Source organism: Choloepus didactylus (genome assembly GCF_015220235.1).
Source record: "Choloepus didactylus isolate mChoDid1 chromosome 25 unlocalized genomic scaffold, mChoDid1.pri SUPER_25_unloc1, whole genome shotgun sequence".
Lineage (NCBI taxonomy): Eukaryota > Metazoa > Chordata > Mammalia > Pilosa > Megalonychidae > Choloepus > Choloepus didactylus.
In genome coordinates, this window is record NW_023637606.1 from 2,718,502 (window position 1) to 2,740,829 (window position 22,328).

Below are 22,328 nucleotides of genomic sequence, written 5' to 3' on the forward strand. Positions count from 1 at the left end.
CCGTTTCCTCGCCCACCGTCCGGGGCACAGCTGTCGCTGGTCCCACCCAGTGCCAGCTTGTGAGCGCCGTCTGCCGCTCGCCGGCAGTGTCCCACGGGTGTCCCGGTGGAGGGGACAGGCCGGGTCTGTCCCAGCAGAGGTGCGGCCCTCACGGCAACTAGATAATGTCCTCACGCGGACGTGTGCCAGCCTTGCCGAGGGAGATTCTCCGAGGCGGGACTCCGGGAAGAGGATGTGAGCGTTTCAGGGGTGAAAGCAAGTTCCAGATGCCGCCCCTGGAAGCCGTACCCGTTGAAGCGAGAGCAGTTTCCCCCCTGCAGGGGCCTGGACCGGTGCGGGGCACACCGGGCGATTTTTTGCACTCTTCCGATGCGTGAGGTGGGCAGGGGCATCTCCGGTTCGGTTTGCAGCTCTCCGCCGCAAGGGCACGGCATCTTCCTCAGAGAACGGCCTATTAGTGCCCTCGGCAGCGCTGTCTAGCCCGTGGGTGGCAACTATCTCCCCAGTCCTGCTGTCCGTCCTCCCTTCCAAACTCTGTGTGTGGTGTCTGCCGTGCAGACACTTCCAATTTTCCTGTTGTTTAATTTCCTGCCACTCCTCTCACGGTTCCTGGGTTTTTTGTTCTTGCAGCGGAGGCAGTGGGGTTGGAGGAGGTGGGTGGGGCCCTGGGAGGGAAGACTTTTACTCTAATCCGTCAGCTCCTGACAGCGAGGGGGTCTGGGAACTGGCTGCAGCACCCCAGCCCTCAGTCTCAGGCTCTGAGGTTTTGGGGTGCGTCTCGTGGCCGGTTGGACGTCCATCTTTATGGCTCACCTTCCGAGATCATGGTCTCTGGCTCAGTCTCTTCTCATCCTGACCAAGGACACCTGGCCGGGCCGAGGGGTGCGTCTGGGGAAGGGGGTCACCAGCTCAGGACGGGAGTGGCTCCCCGCCGGGCCGGCAGACCAGGAAGCTGCTCACCTCCGTGGTCTTCGGAGCCCGGTGCCCGGCTTCCCCAGGGCAGAGGTGCAGGGTGGCCCAGAGCCTGGCGGAACTTGCTTCCAGAGCTGCTGCACTGTGCCTCGCATCTGGCAGGTCTCTTGAGGGCCTGGCCCCATTCTCCACCTGCATGTCTGTCTGTCTGGCCTCCCTCTAGCCGCTGGTTGGTGAGGGCTTCCCAAGAGCACTCGCCACAACCTGGAATGTTCCTCCTGGCTTCTGCACTAGCTTCTCGTCTGCCTCCACCCACCAGGCAGTGAGCACTGGCGAGCCACGTCTCGTTGCCAGCCCAGGCCTGGAGGGCTCAGAAATCAGCGGTGAGGGGGCAGGAGGGCCTTGGGGAAGGAGACAAGGGAAGGGGGTGTCAGCCGCACCCTGGGCGGTGACGGGAGGCCGTGGCGTGGTGTGGTGCTGACCGTCCACTGCCACGTCCCCATGTGTGTTTCCTATGCTGCTGTAACAAATGACCATGCTTGGTGGCTTAAAACAGCACCCCGCTATTCTTTCACAGTTCTGGGGGTCAGAAGGCAAAGTCGGGGCATCAGCAGGGCTGGTTCCTTCCAGAGGTGCCAGAGAGAAACTTGTTTCCCAGCCTTTTCCAACATCCAGAGGCCGCCACCTTCCTCGGCTCGTGGCCCTCCCTGCGTGGCTCTGCCCTCTGCTTCCATCCTCACGGCTCCCTCTTACAAGGACCCCTGTGATGACATGGGGCTCCCCGATAGTCCAGAAGAGTCTCCCCATCTCAGAGAGCCCCGGAACTCCGTCCTGCCTGCTCGTCCCTTTTGCTGGGTCCAGGGCTGGAGGCCTGAGACCCCCAGGAAGCCTGGGCCTCTCTGACCCTCAGTGGCCACCTCAGTTACACCGTGAGCCTTGCAGCCACGCAGGGCCTCTGGATGCTGGACACCAGCTCCCCGGGGACCCAGGGACCCTCGGCCGCCACTCCTTTCCCCTCCCCCCGCCCTTTGCTGTGAAATGGCTGTGCATTCGGGCTCTTTCTTGTGTCTGGGGGGCAGAGGGTGCCCACGTTCTCAGCATTGTGGCCCCTGGGGGCCTCGGCCAGCGCCCCTGGAGACCTCAGGGGTCTCCACAGAGGGCAGGGGCCACGAGGTGATCCTGCTTGGGGAATGGCTTCTGCTTGTGGTTTCTTCCTTCTTGCACGCGCCCATGGAGCCCAGTAGATTCCAAACTCGTCTGAGTGTCGGGCACAGCTGGTGGGACCCAATCTGGCCTCTGCCCTTCGAGCCACTGTGGCCCTGGGGGACGCCACGCGGCAGCAACCGGTGCTTCTCCGGCGGCCAGCTTACCCGCCCCGGGGGGGCCCGGAGCCCCCACTCGTGGGGAGGTGGGGGTCAGCCAGGGGCCCAGGCAGAAGTTCTCCGAATGGCGGAGCGGGTGAGATGGGAGGTGACGGCCGTCCTGCCTGGGAGGGGACAGCTGCCGTGCCGTCTCCCGTGGGGTGGGGGGTGCTCCAGCCGCTCCCCCGGGGCCTGACAAGGACGCGCCGCCTCAGTAGGTGCAGATGGCTGTGGCGTGGGGGGATTTGAAGGCAGGGGGTTCCGCCACGTTGGAGAGGGAGGGGTGACCACAAGACATCGAAGAAACGAAGCACAGGGCGAGGGGACATGAGGGCGCCGGGGGTCTGCCGGAGCCTTGGCTCAGCGCCCCATGTCCTGCTTCCTCGCGGCTCGGCACCCAGCTCCCACGCCCGGCGTGTCAGCAGCAGGGGGTCGCCCTCACCGGCGACGGCGCTACCCGAGGGGACGTCTCCCGCCCCTCCTCGGTGGTGGATGATGTGCAGGACACAGGCCAGGCCCTCGGCCCCAGCGTGGCCGCCACGGCGCTTCTACACCCCAGGGCGTCACCCGAGTGGAAGGGAAGACGCAGCGCCCGCAGACTTGGTCCCCATCGTGCCTTGTTAAGGGCCCGGGGAGCCATCAGGGAGGCAGCAGGGGGACACGAGGCCTGAACGTCTCACAGATTTGTTGTGCTTTGTAAAGGGTGGACGGTGGTATTTCTTTTCTTTTTCTTTTTAAGGCAGTTTTATTGAGATGTGCTCACATACTGTGCAGTCCCATCTGAAGTGCACAAGCACTGTCTTCTCGTGTGTTCACAGAGTCGTGCACCCATCTCCACAGTCAATTCTAGAACATTTGCACCCTGGTTGGGTTCACTCTGTTACACAGCCCCACGTTCCATCCTCTGGCTTCCCTTCTGGTGACACAGACAACCCTCAACTTCCCCTCAACCACAGTCGCACCCACACATCATCACCACTGGTTACCCTCCCCATGCTGTGCTCCCGTCACCTCCACCTGTTTGCAAACATCTGCAGTTGACCATTTTGCAGATTCTGCACAGATTAACCAGCAGCCGCCCATCCTCTGTGACCTGGTTTCTAGAGAGCACCGAGTCTGCCAGTGACCCTTCGCTTGTGTTAGTGAGATCACACACGTTCTTTAGTGACTGACTTGTTTCACTCAGCGTAATGTCCCCAAGGTTCATCCGTGTATTCGCATGTGTCGTGACTTCATTCCTTCTTGCGGCTGCATAATATTCCAGCGTAGGTACACGCCACATTCTGTTTATCCATTCTTCTGTTGATGGACACCTGGGTTGTCTCCATCTCTTGGCAATTGTGAGTAATGCTGCCGTGAACATCAGTGTGCAAACGTCTGTCCACGTCCCTGCCTTCAGTCCTTCCGCGTGTGTACCTTGTAGTGGGGTGGCTGGACCGCATGGTAGTTCTATACTTGGCTTCCTGAGGAGCTGCCAAACCCGTCCACAGCGGCTACATCATCCTGCATTCCCACCAGCAGGGAAGACGTGTTCCTATGTCTCTGCATCCTCTCCAACTTGTGCAGTTTTCTGTTTTTTAAATAGTGGCCATTCTAGTAGGTGTGAAATAATATCTCATTGTGGCTTTAATGTTCATTTCCCTAATAGCTTGTGATGTTGAGCATGTTTTCATCTGCTTTTTAACCGTTTGTATATCCTCTTTGGAAAAATGCCTATTCGTGTCCTTTGCCCATTTGTTAGTTGTCTTTTTCTCATTGAGCCATAGGATCTCTTTTTTTTATGCAATTTTATTGACGTATAATCATATAACATACAATCATTCAAAGTGTACAATCAGTCATTCAGAGTATCATCATATAGTTGTGCTTTCATCATCATAATCAAACTTGGAACACTTTCATTACTCCAAAAAATAAAGTAAAAATTAAAATAAAAAAGAACGTCCAAAACATCCCATTGCTCTCCTGTCTCCATTGTTATTTACTTTTTTTAAAATACAATTTAATTGAAATATATTCACACACCCTACAGTCATCCACAGTGTACAATCACTAATTCACAGCACCATTGTACAGTTGTGCATTTATCACCCCAATCTGTTTTTGAACCGTTTCCTTACTCCAAAATAAAAATAAAAGCAAAAAAAGAACACTTAGATCTTTCCATTCCCTCCATCCCACCCTATTCTTCATCTAATTTTTGTCCCCATTTTTCCACTCGTCTCTGCATACACAGGATAAAGGGAGTGCGAGCCACAAGGTTTTCACAATCACATAGTCACACTATGTAAGCTACATAGTTATCCAGTCATCTCCAAGAATCAAGATCACTGGGTTGTAGTTGGACAGCTTCAGGTATTTCCCTCTAGCCATTCCAGCACACTAAAGACTGAAAGGTGATATCTATATAGCCCATAGGAATACCCTCCAGAGTGACCTCTCGACTGCATTTGAAATCTCTCAGCCACTGGAACCCTACTTTTCTTCATCTCTCTTCCCCCTTTTGGTCAAGAAGATCCTCTCAGTCCCACAGTGCTGGGTCCAGGCTCATCCCCAGGAGCTGTTTCCCGCATTGCCAGGGGGATTCACACCCCTGGGTGTCAGGTCCCACGTGGAGGGGAGGGCAGTGAGTTCACCTGCTGAGTGGGCTTAGAGAGGGGGCCACATCTGAGCAACAGAGAGGCTCTCTGGGGGGAGTGGGTTCTTCTAGGCACAGTTATAAGTGGGCTTAGCCTCTCCCTTGCAGCAACTAGCCTCACAGGGAAAGCCCCCAGATCAAGGGCTCGGCCCACCAAATCGGCAGTCCTCAATGCTTGCGGGAAAATCAGCAGTAGCCCTGGTGGGGAAGTCCAACACCTCCGCATTTCTCCCCAGCTCCTCAGGGGGCCCCACAAATACACTTACACTCTGCCCATATAACTCTGGGATGTGTTGGGATTCCACCCCAGCCTGTGCAGACTTACCAAATCTTTTTTATCTATCCCGGATATTAAACCCTTATCAGATATGTGGTTTCCGAATATTTTCTCCCATTGAGTAGACTGTCTTTTCACCCTCTTGACAACGACTTTTGAAGCACAAAAGTATTCTGTTTTGAGGAGGTCCCATTTATCTATTTTTTCTTTCATTGCTTGTGCTTTGGGTGTGAGGTCCAAGAAAACACCTCCTACCATGAGATCCTGAGGATGCTTCCCTACATTTTTTTCTAGGAGTTTTACTGTTCTGGCTTTTATATTTAGACCTTTGATCCACTTTGAGTTAATTTTTTATAGGGTGTGAGGTAGGGATCCTCTTTCATTCTTTTGGATTTGGATATCCAGTTCTCCCAGCACCATTTGTTGAAGAGACTACTCTGTCTCAGTTCAGTGGACTTCGGAGCATTATCAAAAATCATTCGACCGTAGATCTGAGGGTCTAGTTTCAAACTCTCAGTTCCATTCCATTGATTAATATGTCTAGCTTTAATGCCAGTACCATGGTGTTCTTATCACTGTAGCTTTTTAGCATGCTGTAAAGTTCAGAAATGAGAATCCTCCAACTTCATTTTACTTTTTCAAGATGTTTTTGGCTATTTGTGGCCCTTACCCTTCCAAATAAGTTTGGTACTTGGCTTTTCCAGTTCTGCGAAGTAAGCTATTGTGATTTTGATTGGTATTGCATTGGATCTTTAAGTCATTTTGGGTATATTGACATTTTAACAATATTTAGTCTTCCAATCCATAAACATGGAATGTCCTTCCATTTATTTAAGTCTTCTTTGGTTTCTTTTAGCAATGCTTTCTTGTTTTCTGAGTACAGGTCCTTTACAGTCTTGGTTAAGTTTATTTTTTAAGTATTTGATTCTTTTAGTTGCTATTGCAAATGGAATTTTTTTTATTGATTTCCTCCTCAGATTGCTCATTATCCATGGATAGAAACTCTACAGATTTTTGTGTTAATCTTGTATTCCACCGCTTTGCTGAGCTCCTTTATTAGGTCTAGTAGTTTTGTCATAGATTTCTTTGGACTTTCTGGGTATAGGATCATATCCACAAATAGTGGAAGTTTTACTTCTTCTTTTCTGATCTGAATGCCTGTTATTTATTTTTCTTGCCTAATTGCTCTAGCTAGAATTTCTAGCACGATGTTGTCTTCTTCCAGATCTTGGAGGGAAAGAATTCACTCTTTCACCATTGAGTACAATGTTAGCTGTGGGCTTTTCGTATTTGCCCTTTACCATATCAAGAAAGTTTCTTCTATTCATATCTTTTGATGTGTTTTTATCAAGAAGGAATGCTGGATTTCTTCAGATGCCTTTTCCGCATCAGCCAAGATGATCATGTGGTTTTCCCCTTCAATTTGTTAATGTGGTGTACTACATTAATTGATTTTCTTGTGTTGAACCACCCTTGCATACCTGGGATAAAACCTACTTGGTCATGGTGTATAATTCTTTTAATGCGCTGGTGGATTCGAGTGCAAGTATTTTGTTGAGAATTTTGACATCTCTGTTTTTTCTTGTAGTGTCTTTATCGGGCCTTGGTATTAGGGTGATGTTGGCTTCATAGAATGACTGGCATAACGTTCCCTTCTCTTCAATTTCTTGGAAGAGTTTGAGCAGGGTTAGTATTAATTATTCTTGGAATGATTGGTAGAATTCACCAGTGAGACCATCTGGACTTTTCTGTGTTGGGAAGTTTTTGATGACTGTTTGTACCTCTTTACTTGTGATTAGTTTGTTGTGGTCTTTTATTTCTGCTCGAGTCAGTTTGGGTTATTTGTGTATTTCTAGAAAATTGTCCATTTCATCTAAGTTGTTGGTGTACAGTTGTTCATAGTATCCTTTTATGCTCTTTTTTATTTCTGTGGGGTCAATAGTAATGTCCCCCCTCTCATTTCTGATTTTATTTATTTGCATCTTCTCTCTTTTTGTCAGTCTAGCTAAGGGTTTGTTGGTTTTATTAATCTTCTCAAAGAACCTTTTGGTTTTGTTGATTCTCTCTATTGTTTTTTTTTGTTCTCAATTTTCTTTACTTCTGCTCTAATCTTTGTTATTTCTTTCCTTCTTCTTGCTGTGGGATTAGTTTGCTGTTCTTTTTCTTGTTCCTCCAGGTGTGCAGTTAGGTCTTTCATTTTAGGTCTTTCTTCTTTTTTAACATAGGCATTTAGGGCTATACATTTCCCTCTCAGCACTGCCTTTGCTGCATCCCGTAAGTCTTGATATGTTGTGTACTTGTTTTCATTTGTCTCAAGATATTTACTGGTTTCTCTTGCAATTTCTTCTTTGACCCACTGTGATGGTTAGGTTCATGTGTCAACTAGGCCAGGTGATGGTGCCCAGGTGTCTGGTCAAGCAAGCACTGACCTAACCGTTACTGCAAGGACTTTTGCTGGTTAATAAACCAGAAGGCTGATTTAATAAATCATCAGTCAATTGATTGCATCTGTGGCTGATGACATCAACAAAGGGCATGCCTTCTGCAATGAGAGAATTCAGTCAGCTGGATTTAATCCAATCAGTTGAAGACTTTTAAGGGAGAGAGAGAGGACCTTCACTTCTTCAGCCAGCCAGCATCTCCTGAGGAGTTCATCCAACACCTTCATTGGAGTTGCCAGTTTGCTACCTGCCCTACAGAATTTGGATTCGTGCATCCCCACAGTTGTGTGAGACACTTTTATAAAATCTCATATTTATAGATACCCCCAGATGTTTCTGTTTGCCTAGAGAACCCTAACTAATACAGCTTGGTACCGGGAGTGTTCCTGAGAAACAGAATCTTAAAATGAGCATTTACAATTGGTTTTCTACTCCGATTAGATTCAGAGGCACTAATGACTCCATTTCCAGTAATCAAGATGGCACTGACAGCCCATGTCATGAGTTGGCAATAGAGATACGCAAAATATCACTGTTTGATTCTCCTAATCATACTCTTGTACGAAGCAAGGCTCTGGGTGACAGTGTTTTTGACACCTTACCAGAGTGCTGTGGAGTTAAGAGGTATAGTGATGTTGGCTGGTTGCTCTTAGATATGCTGGATAAAGTTATAAGAGAAAGGGATGAGCTAAAGGCTTCAAATTTGAAACTTAAGCACCGTATGACAGATGTAAAGGTTTCTATATGTGCCCTGAAAGAAAATCTTATTTCCTGTGGCCACAGACTTCAGATTTCTGAAAACCAGACCCAGAGTCTCACTGTGCGAGTAGCAGATTTACAAGGTAAACTAAAATCTCAGCCTCGCAGGGTGTCTGCTGTTACAGTAAAGGTATTGATTGGAAAAGAATGGGATCCTGAAACTTGGAATGCAGACATACGGATTGATAACAATGGCAGAGAGGACATTGGAATCCTGGATTCTGCTGAGTCATTGTTAGATTTACCTGTAGAGGGCTGTCCTGAGGAAACAGCCTCCACACCTCCCGTCTGCCCTGAGGAGACAACCACCCAGCCTCCACCCTGCTTTCAGGAAACTGCTTCCCAACCTCCAGTCTGCCCTGAGGAGCCTGCCATCCAACTCCACCTAAGGAGATTAACCCATCAGTGCCTAACCTGTAATCACCTCCCCTGAGGAAGCAGCCCTCCCTCCTCTGTCTGGAGAGATTAATCCTGTTTCACGAGATGTAACTGCAATGGAATGTCCTGAGGTAAATGGCTTGATGGATACTTCTAATTCTTTTCATGACCCACCCCCACCACCAGTCTTTGCTTCAAGACCTATAACTAGACTGAAGTCCCAGCAGGCCCCGTAGGGTGAGGTACAAAGTGTGACCCATGAGGAAGTACACTATACTCCAAAAGAACTGTATGGGTTTTCCAACTTACACAGACAGAAATCAGGGGAATATGTGTGGGAATGGATATTAAAGGTGTGGGATAATGGTGGAAGGAATATTAAGTTGGATCAGGCTGAATTTACTGATATGGGCCCACTAAGCAGAGATTCTGCATTAAATGTTGTAGCTCAAGGGGTTAGAAAGGGCATTAACAGTTTGTTTGGGTGGTTGGCTGAAACATGGATCAAAAGGTGGCCGACGTTACCTGGGGTCAAAATGCCAGAACTGCCCTGGTATAATGTAGAGGAGGGGGTTCAAAGGCTTAGAGAGATTGGAATGTTAGAGTGGATTTTTCATGGCAGACCTGCTCACACACCCCTGGAATGTCCAGAGGACACACCTTTTACCAGGACTGTGAGGAATAAATTTGTGAGACTAGCTCCATCATCCCTGAAGAGCTCTGTAGTTGCCCTTTTCTGTAGGTCAGATATTACTGTAGGAACTGCTGTCACTGAGCTGGAATCCTTAAACAAATGGGGATAATCGGATTCCGAGTCTCCAGAAGCCATGTGGCAGCAATTAGTCATCAAAGACAAGGTGGACATGGCTACCATAATGGAAAACAGGCTCAAGGCAGCAGTCAAAATAATCTATTAGAGACTTATGGCATTGGCTAGTAGATCATGGAGTACCTAGTAGTAAAATAGATGAGCAGTCTACTAAATTCTTGTTTGATCTGTATAAGAAGAAGAATTCTAAGTCAAGTGAACAAAAGTCTACCTTGAATTACAAAAATAGAGAGTCACGGCCCCTTAATCATTTCCCGGATTTGAGACAGTTTACAGACCCAGAGCCTCTTGAATGAGGGGAAGGCCGGGTACCCTTGGGGAAGGACTCTGTTATGCTGCCAAAAATTTAACTGTTAATCTTCCTTCCAGACTTCCCCAGGGGAACCTATGGCTTTTTACCAGGGTAACTGTGCATTGGGGAAAAGGAAATGATCAGATATTTGGGGGATTATTAGACACTGGTTCAGAAGTGACATTAATTCCAGGAGACCCAAAATATCACTCTGGTCCACCAGAGTTCGGGCTTATGGAGGTCAGATGATCGATGGGATTTTAGCTCAGGTCTGTCTCAGAGTGGGTCCAGTTGGGTCCCTGGACCCATTCAGTGGTTATTTCCCCAGTGCGGGAATGCGTAATTGAAATAGATATACTCAGCAACTGGCAGAATTCTCACATTGGTTCACTGACTCATGGAGTGAGGGCTATTATGGTGGGAAAGGCCAAGTAGAAGCCACTAGAACTTCCCCTGCCTAGCAAAATAGGAAACCAGAAGCAATACTGGATTCCTGGAGGGATTGCAGAAATTAATGAAGGATACAGGGGTGGTGATTCCCACCACATCCCCATTCAACTCTCCTATTTGGCCTGTGCAGAAAACAGGTGGGTCTTGGAGGATGACAGTAGATTATCATAAGCATAACCAGGTGATGACTCCAATTGCAACTGCTATTCCAGATGTGGTATCATTGCTTGAGCAAATCAACACATTCCCTAGTACCTGGTATGCAGCTATCGATCTGGCAAATGCTCTTTTCTCAGTAGCTTTCAGTAAGGACCACCAGAAACAGTTTGCATTCAGCTGGCAAGGCCAGCAGTTTACATTCACTGTGCTATCTCAGGGTTATGTCAACTCCCCAGCCCTATGTCATAACATTGTCCACAGGTATCTTGATCATTTCTCCCTCCCACAAGACATCACACTGGTCCATTATATTGACAATATCATGTTGATTGGACCTAGTGAGCAAGAAGTAGCAACTACTCTAGATTTGTTGGTAAGGTATTTATGTGTCAGAAGATGGGAGATAAATCCAACAAAAATACAGGGGCCTTCCAACTCAGTAAAATTTCTGGGTGTCCAGTGGAGTGGGACGTGTCGAGATATCCCTTCTAAGGTGAAGGATAGGCTGTTCTATCTGGCCCCTCCTATGACCAAAAATAGAGGCACAACCCCTAGTTGGTCTCTTTGGATTTTGGAGACAACATATTCCTCATTTGGGTGTGCTACACCTGCCCATTTCCCAAGTGACCAGAAAATCTTCTACTTTGAGTGGGGGCCAGAACAAGATGAGGTTCTGCAACCAGTCCAGGTTGCTGTCCAAGCTGCTCTGCCACTTGGACCATATGATCCAGCTGATCCAGTGGTTCTGGAAGTGTCAGTGGCAAATGGAGATGCTGTTTGGAGCCTTTGGCAGGCTCCGATAGGAGAATCACAATGTAGGCCCTTAGAATTTGGAGTAAATTCTTACCGTCTTCTGCAGATAACTACTCTCCATTTGAAAAACAGCTTTTGGCCTGCTGTTGAGCCTTAGAGAAAGAATGCTTAACCATGGGCCACCACGTTGCCATGAGACCTGAGTTACCTATCATGAGCTGGGTGTTGTCCGACCTGCCAAGCCATAAAGTTGGGCGTGCACAGCAGCACTCCATTATAAAATGGAAATGGTATTGTGCTGGTTTGAATGTATTATGTCCCCCAAAACACCATTATCTGTGATGTAATCTTGTGTGGGCAGACTTAGTGTTGATTTGATTGTAATTCTTTGAGTGTTTCCATGGAGATGCGACTCACCCAACTATGGTTGATGACTCTGGATGATTTCCATGGAGTTGTGGCCCCACCCATTCAGTGTGGGCCTTGATTAGTTTACTAGGGCACTATATAAGCTCAGGCAGAAGGAGCGAGCTTGATACAGCCAAGAGGGACATTTTGAAGAATGCATGGAAGCTGAGAGAGTAGCTGCAGATGAGAGACAGTTTGAAGATGGCCGTTGAAAGCAGACTCTTGCTCTGGAGAAGCTAAGAGAGGACAAATGCCCCAAGAGCAACTGAGAGTAACATTTTTGAGGAACTGCAGCCTAGAGAGGAATGTCCTGGGAGAAAGCCATTTTGAACCCAGAACTTTGGAGTAGACGCCAGCCACGTGCCTTCCCAGCTAACAGAGGTTTTCCAGACACCATTGGCCATCCTCCAGTGAAGGTTCCCGATTGCTGATGTGTTTATGGCCTTAAGACTGTAACTGTGTAACCAAATAAACCCCCTTTTATAAAAGCCAATCCATCTCAGGTGTTTTGCATTCCGGCAGCATTAGCAAACTAAAACAGGTATATACCAGATAGGGCCCAAAGGCACAAGTTAAATGAGGAAGTAGCCCGAATGCCCATGGCCCCCACTCCTGCCACCCTTCCTTCTCTTTCCCAGCCCACAGCTATGGCGTCTTGGGGAGTTCCTTATAATCAGTTGACTCAGGAAGAGAAAACTTGGGCCTGGTTTGCAGACCTGTTTTGTGACCCAGTATGTGGTCTGTCCTGGAGAATGATCCATGGGTACTTGAGAAGACTGTATATCTTTCTGTCTCTATATATCTGTTAGGTCTAGTTCATTTATCAGATTATTCAGGTTCTCTGTTTCCTTATTGATCCTCTGCATTTTCTATCTGTTGATGTGAGTGGTGTATTGAAGTCTCTGACTATATTTGTAGAGACCTTTATTTGTCTCTTCACTTTTGCTAGTGTTTGCCTCATGGATTTTGGGGCACACTGGTTAGGTGCATAAATATTTATGATTGTTATTTCTTCTTGGTAGACTGCCCCCTTTATTAATATTTAATGTTGTTCTTTGTCTCTTACGACAACTTTGCATTTAAAGTCTATTTTGTCTGATAATAGTATAGCTACCCCAGCTTTTTTTTTTTTTTTTTTTTATGTTACTGCTTGCATGGACTCTTTTTCCAGCTTTTCACTTTCAACCTTGGGTCTGAGGTGAGTCCCTTGCAGACGTCGTATAGATGCTCTTATATTTTTTTTTATCCATTTCGCTGGTTTGTGTCTTTTGATTGGGGAGTTTAATCCATTAACATTCAATGTTATTACTGGAATGGCAGTTCTTACTTCAACCATTTTATCCCTTGGCTTTCATATGTCATATCTTATTTTCGTCTTTTTACCCCTTTGTTTCCCTTCCTGATAGTCTTCATTTCTACACTCTCCTCCAAACCTTTTTCTCCTGTCTTTCCCGTTAGTATTTCTTGTGGGGCGGGTCTCTTGTTAATGAACTCTCTCGACTTCTGCTTGTCTGTGAACATCTTAAACTCTCCCTCATTTTTGAAGGACAGCTTTGCCGGATAGAGAGTTCTTGGCCGGCAGTTTTTCTCCATCAGTATGTTGAATATGTCGTACCTCTGCCTTCTCGCCTCCATGGTTTCTGATGAGAAATCAGCACTTAGTCTTATCTTGGATCACTTTTCTCTTGCTGCTTTCAGAATTCTCTCTGTATCTTTGGCATTTGACATTCTGATTAGCATGTATCTTGGAGTAGTTCTATTTGAATTTGGTGGTTTGGCATATGTTGTTCTTCTTGGACCTGGATATCAGTGCTTTTCATAAGAGTTGGGAAGTTCTTGGCCATTATTTCCTCAAATATTCCTTCTGCCCCTTTTCCCTTCTCTCCTCCTTCTGGGACACCCATGGTGCAAATGTTCATGCGCTTTGTGGTGTCAATCAGTTCCCAGAGAACCTGCTCAATTTTTCCCATTCTTTTCTCTGTCTGTTTTTTTGTCTGTTCAGATTCAGATGCCTTGTCTTGTAGCTCACTGATCCTTTCTCCTGCCTGGTCAGTTCTGCTGATGTGTGCCTCTACTTTTTTTTTTTTTTAAATTCAGTTTTATTGAGATATATTCACATACCATACAATCATCCATGGTGTACAATCAACTGTTCACAATACCATCATATAGTTGTGCATTCATTACCCCAGTCTATTTTTGAACACTTTCCTTACACCAGAAAGAATAAAAATAAGAATTAAAAAAATGTAAAAAAACAAACAAACCTAAATCATCCCCCCCATCACACCCTATTTTTCATTTAGTTTTTGTCCCCATTTTTCTACTCAACCATCCATACACTGGATAAAGGGAGTGTGATCCACAGGGTTTTCACAATCATACTGTCACTCTTTGTAATCTACGTTGTTATACAATCGTCTTCAGGATTCAAGGCTACTAGGTTGAAGTTTGATAGCTTCAGGTATTTACTTCTAGCTGTTCCAAGCTACTGTATTTTTTATTTCATCTGTTGTGTCTTTCATTCCCATGAAACTTTATTTGCAAAGACAGATGGCCATAGCCTGCTGGGTTGGGCACTACTCGGCGCTCCCGGCTTCGGCCTGTGGGTCTGCTCTCCCTCTCTGGGGTGCTGCCCTGCCCCAGTCTCCTTCAGGGCACTCCCGTGCTCCCCTCGGGCCTCAGGCAAGCTGTCACCCCCTCGGTCAGGCTTTCCCAGGTGGTGAGGGGCGCGTGGCCCTCATCCTGCAGGCGCGTGGCTGTGCGTCTTTCCGTGCTGACCTGTTCGGTCCCAAAGGGCCCGAGCTTAGCCTTGGCCGACTTGCCCCAGACCCCGCTGCCTGGCAGGAAGGCAGCGCTCAGCAGGCCACCGAGGCATGGTAGGGTTGTTACGCTGACCGTCTGTCCCGTCCATGGATGAGGGCGTGGAGGCTGCCCTTGGAGGGAGAGGGCTTCACCTGGGCCGTCCTGGGGTCCTGGCCCTGCGCCATCCCCCACCGACTGTCTTGGGGTCTTAACGCTGGTACACACACACACACCCCACCTCCCCGTGGCCTGTAGCTGTTTCTGGGGCAATGCCCCTCTCGAGGTGGCAGGCTGGGCCCCAGAGGGCCAAGGACGTGGCCGTGACCTTGTGGAGGCCTGGCAAGTAGGGGAGCCACGCCTGACTCCAGTGAATGTGAGGACGGCCAGATGGGAGCCCCCTGGGGACTAGCGAGGCCCCCAGACCATCCTGGCCTGGCTCCTGCCGACCCCAGAGCCTGCGGGTGGTGGCAGTGCAGTCCCCAGGCCTGGCCTGTGCTCGTCCTGGAGGTGTGGGGGGGCCCTGACTCCCCTCCCCACCGGGCCCCCTGCATGCTGACCTCCTGCCCCTCCTGCCGCAGGGTGACCTGGGCCGGGAGGCCGCGCCCTGCCCTGCCACACCATGGACCAGGACTACGAGAGGCGTCTCCTCCGGCAGATCGTCATCCAGAACGAGAACACGATGCCCTGTGTGAGTGCCCCCCGCCCAGCCCCTGGCCTGTCCGGTGGGAGCCTGGGGGGAGGCTGGGGGAGGCCGGGTGGGCGAGAAGTGTGACCCCTGTCACAGCCCCGCCCTGCACTGAGGCTCTGCGACCCCGTGGCTTCAGGGTGCAGCCGACCCCTCAGGTCTCAGCCCCACTTTCTTCTGTCGGGGCCTGAGGTCTTGACTCAGCCTCTGCTTCTCGGTTTGTAAGGGCATGTGGGTGCCGGGGTGGGACAACGAGGGTGAGGGGCACCTTGGAGGCGTGGACTTGGGCCCCCTGTTGTGCCGGAAAGCAAAGAAGAGCCAAACGATGGGGGTGTGCTGGTTTGAATGTATTATGTCCCACTAAACACCATTATCTTTGATGTAATCTTGTGTGGGCAGATGTGTCAGTGTTGATTAGATTGTGATTCTTTGAGTATTTCCGTGGAGATGCGCCCCACCCAGCTGTGGGTCATGACTCCGATTGGATAGTTTCCATGGAGGTGTGGCCCCACCCATTCAGGGTGGGTCTAAATTAAATCACTGGAGCCGTATAAATGAGCTGACAAACAGAAGGAACTCAGTGCAGCTGAGAGGGACATTTTGAAGAGGAGCTACAGCCAAGAGGGACACTTTGAAGAAGCTGAGAGAGTAGCTGCAGATGAGAGAGAGTTTGAAGACGGCCATTGAAAGCAGACTCTTGCTCCACAGAAGCTAAGAGAGGACAAACGTCCCAAGAGGACTAAGAGTGACATTTTTGAAGAACTGCAGCCTAGAGAGGAATGTCCTGGTAGAAAGCCATTTTGAACCCAGAACTCCAGAGCAGATGCCAGCCACGTGCCTTCCCAGCTAACAGAGGTTTTCCGGACGCCATTGGCCATCACCAGTGAAGGTACCTGATTGTTGATGTGTTGTTACCTTGAACACTTTATGGCCTTAAGACTGTAATGGTGTAACTAAATAAACCCTGTTTATAAAAGCCAGTCCATCTCTGGTGTTCTACGTTCCAGCAGCATTGGCAAACTGGAACAGGAGGTTACGCTAAACAGACAGGTCACCGGCTCACAGGGGCTCCCAGGCCCAAGTCGGGGCCGTTCTGAGCCTCAAGTGCTGGTGGTGACGGAGGACAGCCTGCAGCTGCGCTAGCCTGTGAGGCCGCACACAGACGCAACCAAGTCGGTGAACAAATGGGGATTTTCAGTGTGGAGTGGGATGTTGGCTTAGCATTGTCAGACCCCCACAGAATATTCTCTCCCCCGGGTGAGCAGTGGGGCAGGGAAGCCGGCGGCCCCCGCAGCACCTTCCTGAGCTGACGGAGTGGCCCACGGTGGCCGGCTGCAGGAGATTCGACGTCGCTGCCCTGCTCTTCCTGCCGCGGTCACGGGAGCTGACCTCACCGGGAGAGCCGTCACGGGCCCGTGCCCAGAGGAGGTCTGCACAGCAATGGCCCAGAACCTTCCAACACACCAGGGGTGTTGAAAGCTGAGGAAAAAGAGAGTTCCAGATTGGAGGATTCCGAAGAGTCGTGGCAGCTGCATGAACGAGACCCCCAAGATGAGTCCTACCCAGAGAGAGGAAGGTTCCTGGCACCCATGGGCGGCTCTGGGCATCTGACAGGCGTGACGGCCCCATTGTCCTGTCCTGGTGCGGAGGGTTGGCCGTGGCCAGGGAGCAGGGCCTCCTGGTGGGGCGGGGAGAGCGTGTCCCTTCTACACTCCACTTTCTCTGGCAGCTTGCCATCTTCCGGAAAGAAAGGAACCCGAGTGGCTGCCATTGCCCTTTGGCTCGGAGGCGGCCCAGATGTGACTTTCTCTGGTCGCCCTGTGCCTGGGTTCATCCACCGCCAGCCGCCTCCACTGCCTGAGTTCAACCCCAGCGGGCCCAGGTCGTTCACCTGACATCACCGGTGGGGACATCAGAGCTGCATCTGGCTCCAAAAAAAGGCTGCTGACGACATCGCCAAGGCAGCGGTTACCGGACGGGTCAAAGGGGTGCAGAAGGCTGACCGTTCAGAACAGACAGATGGGTTATCAGAGTCCACCCAGAGCCACCTGGGACAGGAGGAAGCAGAAAACGCTGAGCACAGTGGAAATGTTTGACAAGCAAACCCAGAATCACCACGAGACCCGGTAATCCCACCCCCAGGCACAGGCCGGAAAGAACTGAGAACCAGGACTCGGTTTCCCGACACTCGTCCACCGACGTTCACCACAGCCCGAGTCACAGGAGCCAACAGGTGGAAGCCGCCCAGGTGTCCGTCAGAAGATGGACAGAGAGACGAAACGCGGTCCCGCCAGACAGTGGAGCGTTGTTCAGCCGTAAACATCCACGCAACGACACGGATGGATCTTGAAGACATTCTGCTCAGTGGAAGAAGCCAGACCCAAAAGGCCACATATTATATGCTTCCACTTAGACGAAATTCTTAGAACAAGCCAATTTGTAGAGACAGAAAATAGATTAAGGTCACCAGGGCTGGAGGGAGGGAGAAGGGGGTGGTTTTTGCTTAATGGGTGCAGAATTTTTGTTTGGAGTGATGAGAAAGGTTTGGAAACACCTCGTGGTGATGGTGGCACCCCTGAATTGTACATTTAAAAATGATCAGCGTGGCAAGTCTCGTGTTATCTATCTCGTACCACAATAAAGTTTTTTTTAAAATCCCAAGTTGTAGCCCTCAGAGGCGCTCGGGGATGCTTGGATTTTCCCCGGCCTCCCGGGCTCCCGGCTGCCCTGCCTGCTCCCCCCTCCTGCCTCAGCCTCTCCCGGGGCCCCAGCCCCTCTCCCCACGCCAGCCCTTCTTGCAGGGGCCTTAGGGGTGAACCAGGCTCGCAGATGGCCGAGTTCCGGGCCCGGAGTCTCCGACCACGGCGTTTGACCTCTGTCCGCCCTTCAGGTTTTCCAGATGACCCTCCTTCCAGGGGCTTCAGGGCCCGAGTGTGACAGGCAGGGTTGGCCGGGCTGTGCTGGGGGCGGGGGGCTCTCGGGGGCCGAGGGGCAGGGCACCCTGCGGCTGGCACCAGCTCACGCTCTGCTCCCCAGGTCGCAGAGATGCGGCGCACCCTGACGCCCGCCAGCTCCCCGGTGTCCTCTCCCAGCAAGCACGGGGACCGCTTCATCCCCTCGCGGGCCGGAGCCAACTGGAGTGTGAACTTCCACCGGATCAACGTGAGCGGCGGCCCGGGAGGACTGGGCGGGGGGACCGGGGACCTGGGGTGCGAGCCTCCAAGCCACAGGCCCCAGGGACACCAGGGCACTTTATGTCCCCTCCCTCCTGTCCCTCCACAGGAAAATGAGAAGTCTCCCAGCCAGAATCGGAAGGCCAAGGACGCCACCTCGGACAACGGCAAGGGTGAGGAGGCCCGCCCGGCCCTCTGCCCCCCAGCTCCCACCCTGGGGCCAGGGACCCCCCGAACTCAGTCGTGTCTGTGCCCACAGACGGCCTGGCCTACTCAGCCCTGCTGAAGAACGAGCTGCTCGGGGCCGGCATCGAGAAGGTGCAGGACCCCCAGACGGAGGATCGCAGGCTGCAGCCCTCCACGCCCGAGAAGAAGAGCCTCTTCACGGTGGGCCCCGGGGACCTCGGCTCACCCCACCCCCGACCCTGCTCCCCCCAGCTTCTACTCCAGGCCCCCGATCTGGGTCTCGCGGGGTGTACCTACCCCCCAGGGGACTTGTTCCAAGTAGGGGGGCTGGGGGCTGGGCTGGGGGCCCTGTGGGTCCGGTGAGCTGCTGGGACAAAGCTGAGCCCGAGGCAGGGTGGGCTTTACCAGTGGGGCACTCAGCGAAGCGGCACCCAGCGAGGGCACGGGGTAGCCCAGAGAGCTGGGGCGCCCAGGGCGGGGTTGGAAGGAGCCTGGCTCGGGGGCCTGGGGAGGGCGGGAAGGGTGGGGACAGGAGCAGCAGCCACCAGAGCCCCCCGCGCTGCCGGAAAGCTGCCCCACGCGCCAGGCCCAGTGGGCGCCGCCTCGCTCCTGGAGCCCGTCTCCCCGCGTGGCCTCACTGTGCCCGCGGAAGGAAGCCGCTCGCCCCCTGCTCTCTGCCTGCGGGTGTTGGGCTGGCCCATGGTGGGGGGCGGGTTCCCCGAGGCTTGTGAGCTGGGGGCGGCCCTCGGGCTGGGGGTCCACTGACTGCAGTGTGCCCCCTGCCCAGTATTCCCTCAGTACCAAGCGCTCGAGCCCTGACGACGGCAACGAGGTGTCCCCCTACTCCTTGTCCCCCGTCAGCAACAAGAGGTGAGGCCCCGAGGCCAGCCCGGGCCGCAGTGTCCGTGCCCAGGGGCCGGGTGGGTGGGGCGGCTGCACCCCCATGGCTGGGCAGGTGAGGGAGGCTGGGGTCTGCCTCTCTCGGGTCCCTGAGGGCCCGAAGGCCCCACGACAGTCCCGTGGTCGCTGAGTCCAGTTATCACAGTGCGTGAGAGGTACGGGGACAGTGCCCCTCGTGAACCTGCTGCTCCCCAGCAGCCCAGGGCTGCGGAGGGGAGGTGGAGAGCCTGAGCCCTGGCCTCCGGCTGCCGTCCACCCGGGGAGTCAGGGAGGGCTCCCTGGAGGAGGGGCCAGGCAGAGGGGACGGCCCGGACGGGAGAGAGGCAGGTGACGGTGGAGCCGTCGGAGCTCGGGACGGCTGGACGCCACAGCACGGGGTCACGCCTGTGACAGGGCCCGGGACGTGGGGACAGGAGGTGCAGTGGGCTGGGGGGCAGTATTGTCTCGCAGCTCTGGGCCCCCTGGGAAAGTGTCATCACAGGCACCGGCAGACAGGTGCCAGCCGCCACCCCCGGCTCTCTCCGCAGTCAGAAGTTGCTGAGGTCCCCCCGGAAACCCACGCGCAAAATCTCCAAGATCCCCTTCAAGGTCCTGGACGCCCCCGAGCTGCAGGACGACTTCTACCTGAACCTGGTGGACTGGTCGTCTCTCAACGTGCTCAGCGTGGGGCTGGGCACCTGCGTGTACCTGTGGAGCGCCTGCACCAGCCAGGTGGGCACGCGGGGCCGGGCGCGGGGGCGGCCTCCTCCTGGAGCGTGGCGGGGGGCACTCCAGGGCCGGCACCCGTCTGCCTTCCGCTCGCCACCCCCTGCAGCCGCCCCGCTCCCCGCCGCCCTCCCCAGGACCACGCGTCCTCTCCCCGCAGGTGACCCGGCTCTGCGACCTGTCCGTAGAAGGGGACTCCGTGACCTCCGTGGGCTGGTCTGAGCGGGTCAGTGCCGAGGGCTCTGTGGCGGGGTGGGGGCCTTTCTGGGGTGCTTGACAGTGCCAGGGGTGCCCCAGAGGCTGCAGGGCAAACAGACCTCAGCCGGCGGAAAGAGGGTGTTTAAAAAGTGTTTGTGGAGCCCTGCATGAGGGGGATCACAGAGGCAGATCCAGTGGGGACATCTGTGCCCCCTGTGTGACCCCAGCTCTGCTGTTCCTTGTAGAGATGCTTCCTGCCCCTGAGACTGGGGCGGGCGTGGGGCTGAGCCGTTGCTTTTGGGGTTCAGGGGCCGGGCCGTGGGGCTCAGCTCCCCGCTCTGTTTTGAGGGGACGGCTGTTTTGTGGTTTTAGTTTATTGCATGCCCACCAGGCCGAGTTCAGCCGGCACCCCCCTCTCCTCTCCAGCTCCCCGGCTGTGTATGTTTTAGGTCACGAGGCTGCTTAGGGGACCCCGGAGAGCAGGGACAGTGGTTTGGGTCCCTGCTGTGCCCCCCATCCTGGCCCCATCTGCAGCCTGGGGACGGGCTGCGTGGGGGATCGGCGCCTGCCCAGAGCTGCTGCTCGCCCCGTTCAGGCCCGTTCACTCTTCAGTTATCAAGGGCATCTGTGCCCGCTCCCGAAACCTGAAAACTGCGGGCAAGCCAGGGGGAGAAGCTTCCCGAGCAGCGTTGCAGCCGGTTGTGTTTGCTCCCAGATTGTGTCGGATTAATTTGTTCCGATTGGCGGCATTGGGAGCAGACCTGAGCTCGGGGGCCGCATCCGGATGTGGCCGGGGTGGGGGTGCAGGAGGTGTGGCACGGCTGGGCCCCGCCTGGGGGTGAGATGGGGGCCCGGGAAGTGGGGGGCAGTGGAGCACCGGCCAGCGGGGGGCAGGGCTGCCTTCACCGGCTCGGCGGTGGTTTTAGTTCTCTGGGATTTTCACTTCATGTTTGAGGAAGGTGGTTTAAGTTTTTGAATTTTATGTTACTGTGAAAGGATTCTCGTACGCACACACCTGCAGGCCCGCTGCCCCGAGGCGGCTGTTGGACACTTACTCTTCCCGCTTTATCCCCCTGTTCTCCTGCACCCCGATCCTCCGTCCGCCTTATTTGTGACACGGTTCAGCCTCGATTGTGGGCCTCGATCACCTCGCCCCCTTCTGCGCTTGTGTCCTGAACCCGGGTTCCTGTCCGTCTGGTGTCTTTGTTCTGCTGTGTAGTGCACACGTCTCACGTGCGTGTTCACAGACCCGCACACAGCATCGGCCGGGGCACAACCAGCTTCCGGCAAATTCTCGGGAGGGTTTCAGTGGTGACTGAAGGAACCCCAGTGAGCGTTCTGTAAAGACGGGGATACCAGGTCCCAGAGTGGGCGGTGGGCCCGGGGAGGATGGCAAGGAAGCCCCTTCATCACCCGCCGAGGTGACGCCCCCACCCGTGTCCCGTCCCAGGGGAACCTGGTGGCCGTCGGCACCCACAAAGGCTTTGTGCAGATCTGGGATGCAGCCGCGGGGAAGAAGCTGTCCATGCTGGAAGGCCACACGGCGCGTGTCGGTGAGGGGCCGCGGGGCAGCGGGGGACCGGGTGGGGGTCGGGGGGGGGCCGCCCCGCCTCATGCCCACCGCCCGGCCTGCAGGGGCCCTGGCCTGGAACGCCGACCAGCTGTCGTCCGGCAGCCGCGACCGCACCATCCTGCAGAGGGACGTCCGCAGCCCCCCGCTGCAGTCGGAGCGGCGCCTGCAGGGCCACCGGCAGGAGGTGTGCGGGCTCAAGTGGTCCACGGACCACCAGCTGCTGGCCTCGGGGGGCAACGACAACAAGGTACACACACACCCCCCCCCCCCCCGCTGGCCACTTCCCTGCCTGCCCCGGCCCTGGTCCTGGTGGGGGGCTCGTGGTGGGGGTCCCGGCCTCACAGCGCCCCGTCCCGCCCACCCCGGCCCTGGTCTTGGTGGGGGGCTCATGGTGGGGGCCCCCTGCATTGGCCCCGCCGCCCGCCCCGGGCCAGCTGCTGTGTGGA

At 53.4% G+C, this 22,328-nt stretch overlaps 1 protein-coding gene across 1 annotated transcript in view; it reads left to right on the top strand.

Moving 5' to 3' along the window:
* The window catches only part of LOC119525211 (fizzy-related protein homolog), a 31,159-nt gene that overhangs the window by 8,581 nt on the left and 250 nt on the right, over nt 1-22,328 (top strand). Inside the window, exons 2-10 of the mRNA XM_037823811.1 lie at nt 15,041-15,150; nt 18,184-18,309; nt 18,430-18,493; nt 18,580-18,707; nt 19,294-19,376; nt 19,934-20,117; nt 20,272-20,337; nt 21,760-21,862; nt 21,945-22,259. Coding sequence (XP_037679739.1) covers nt 15,082-15,150; nt 18,184-18,309; nt 18,430-18,493; nt 18,580-18,707; nt 19,294-19,376; nt 19,934-20,117; nt 20,272-20,337; nt 21,760-21,862; nt 21,945-22,259 — 1,138 coding nt within the window. The 5' untranslated portion in view covers nt 15,041-15,081. The remainder of the gene's footprint in view (nt 1-15,040; nt 15,151-18,183; nt 18,310-18,429; nt 18,494-18,579; nt 18,708-19,293; nt 19,377-19,933; nt 20,118-20,271; nt 20,338-21,759; nt 21,863-21,944; nt 22,260-22,328) is intronic.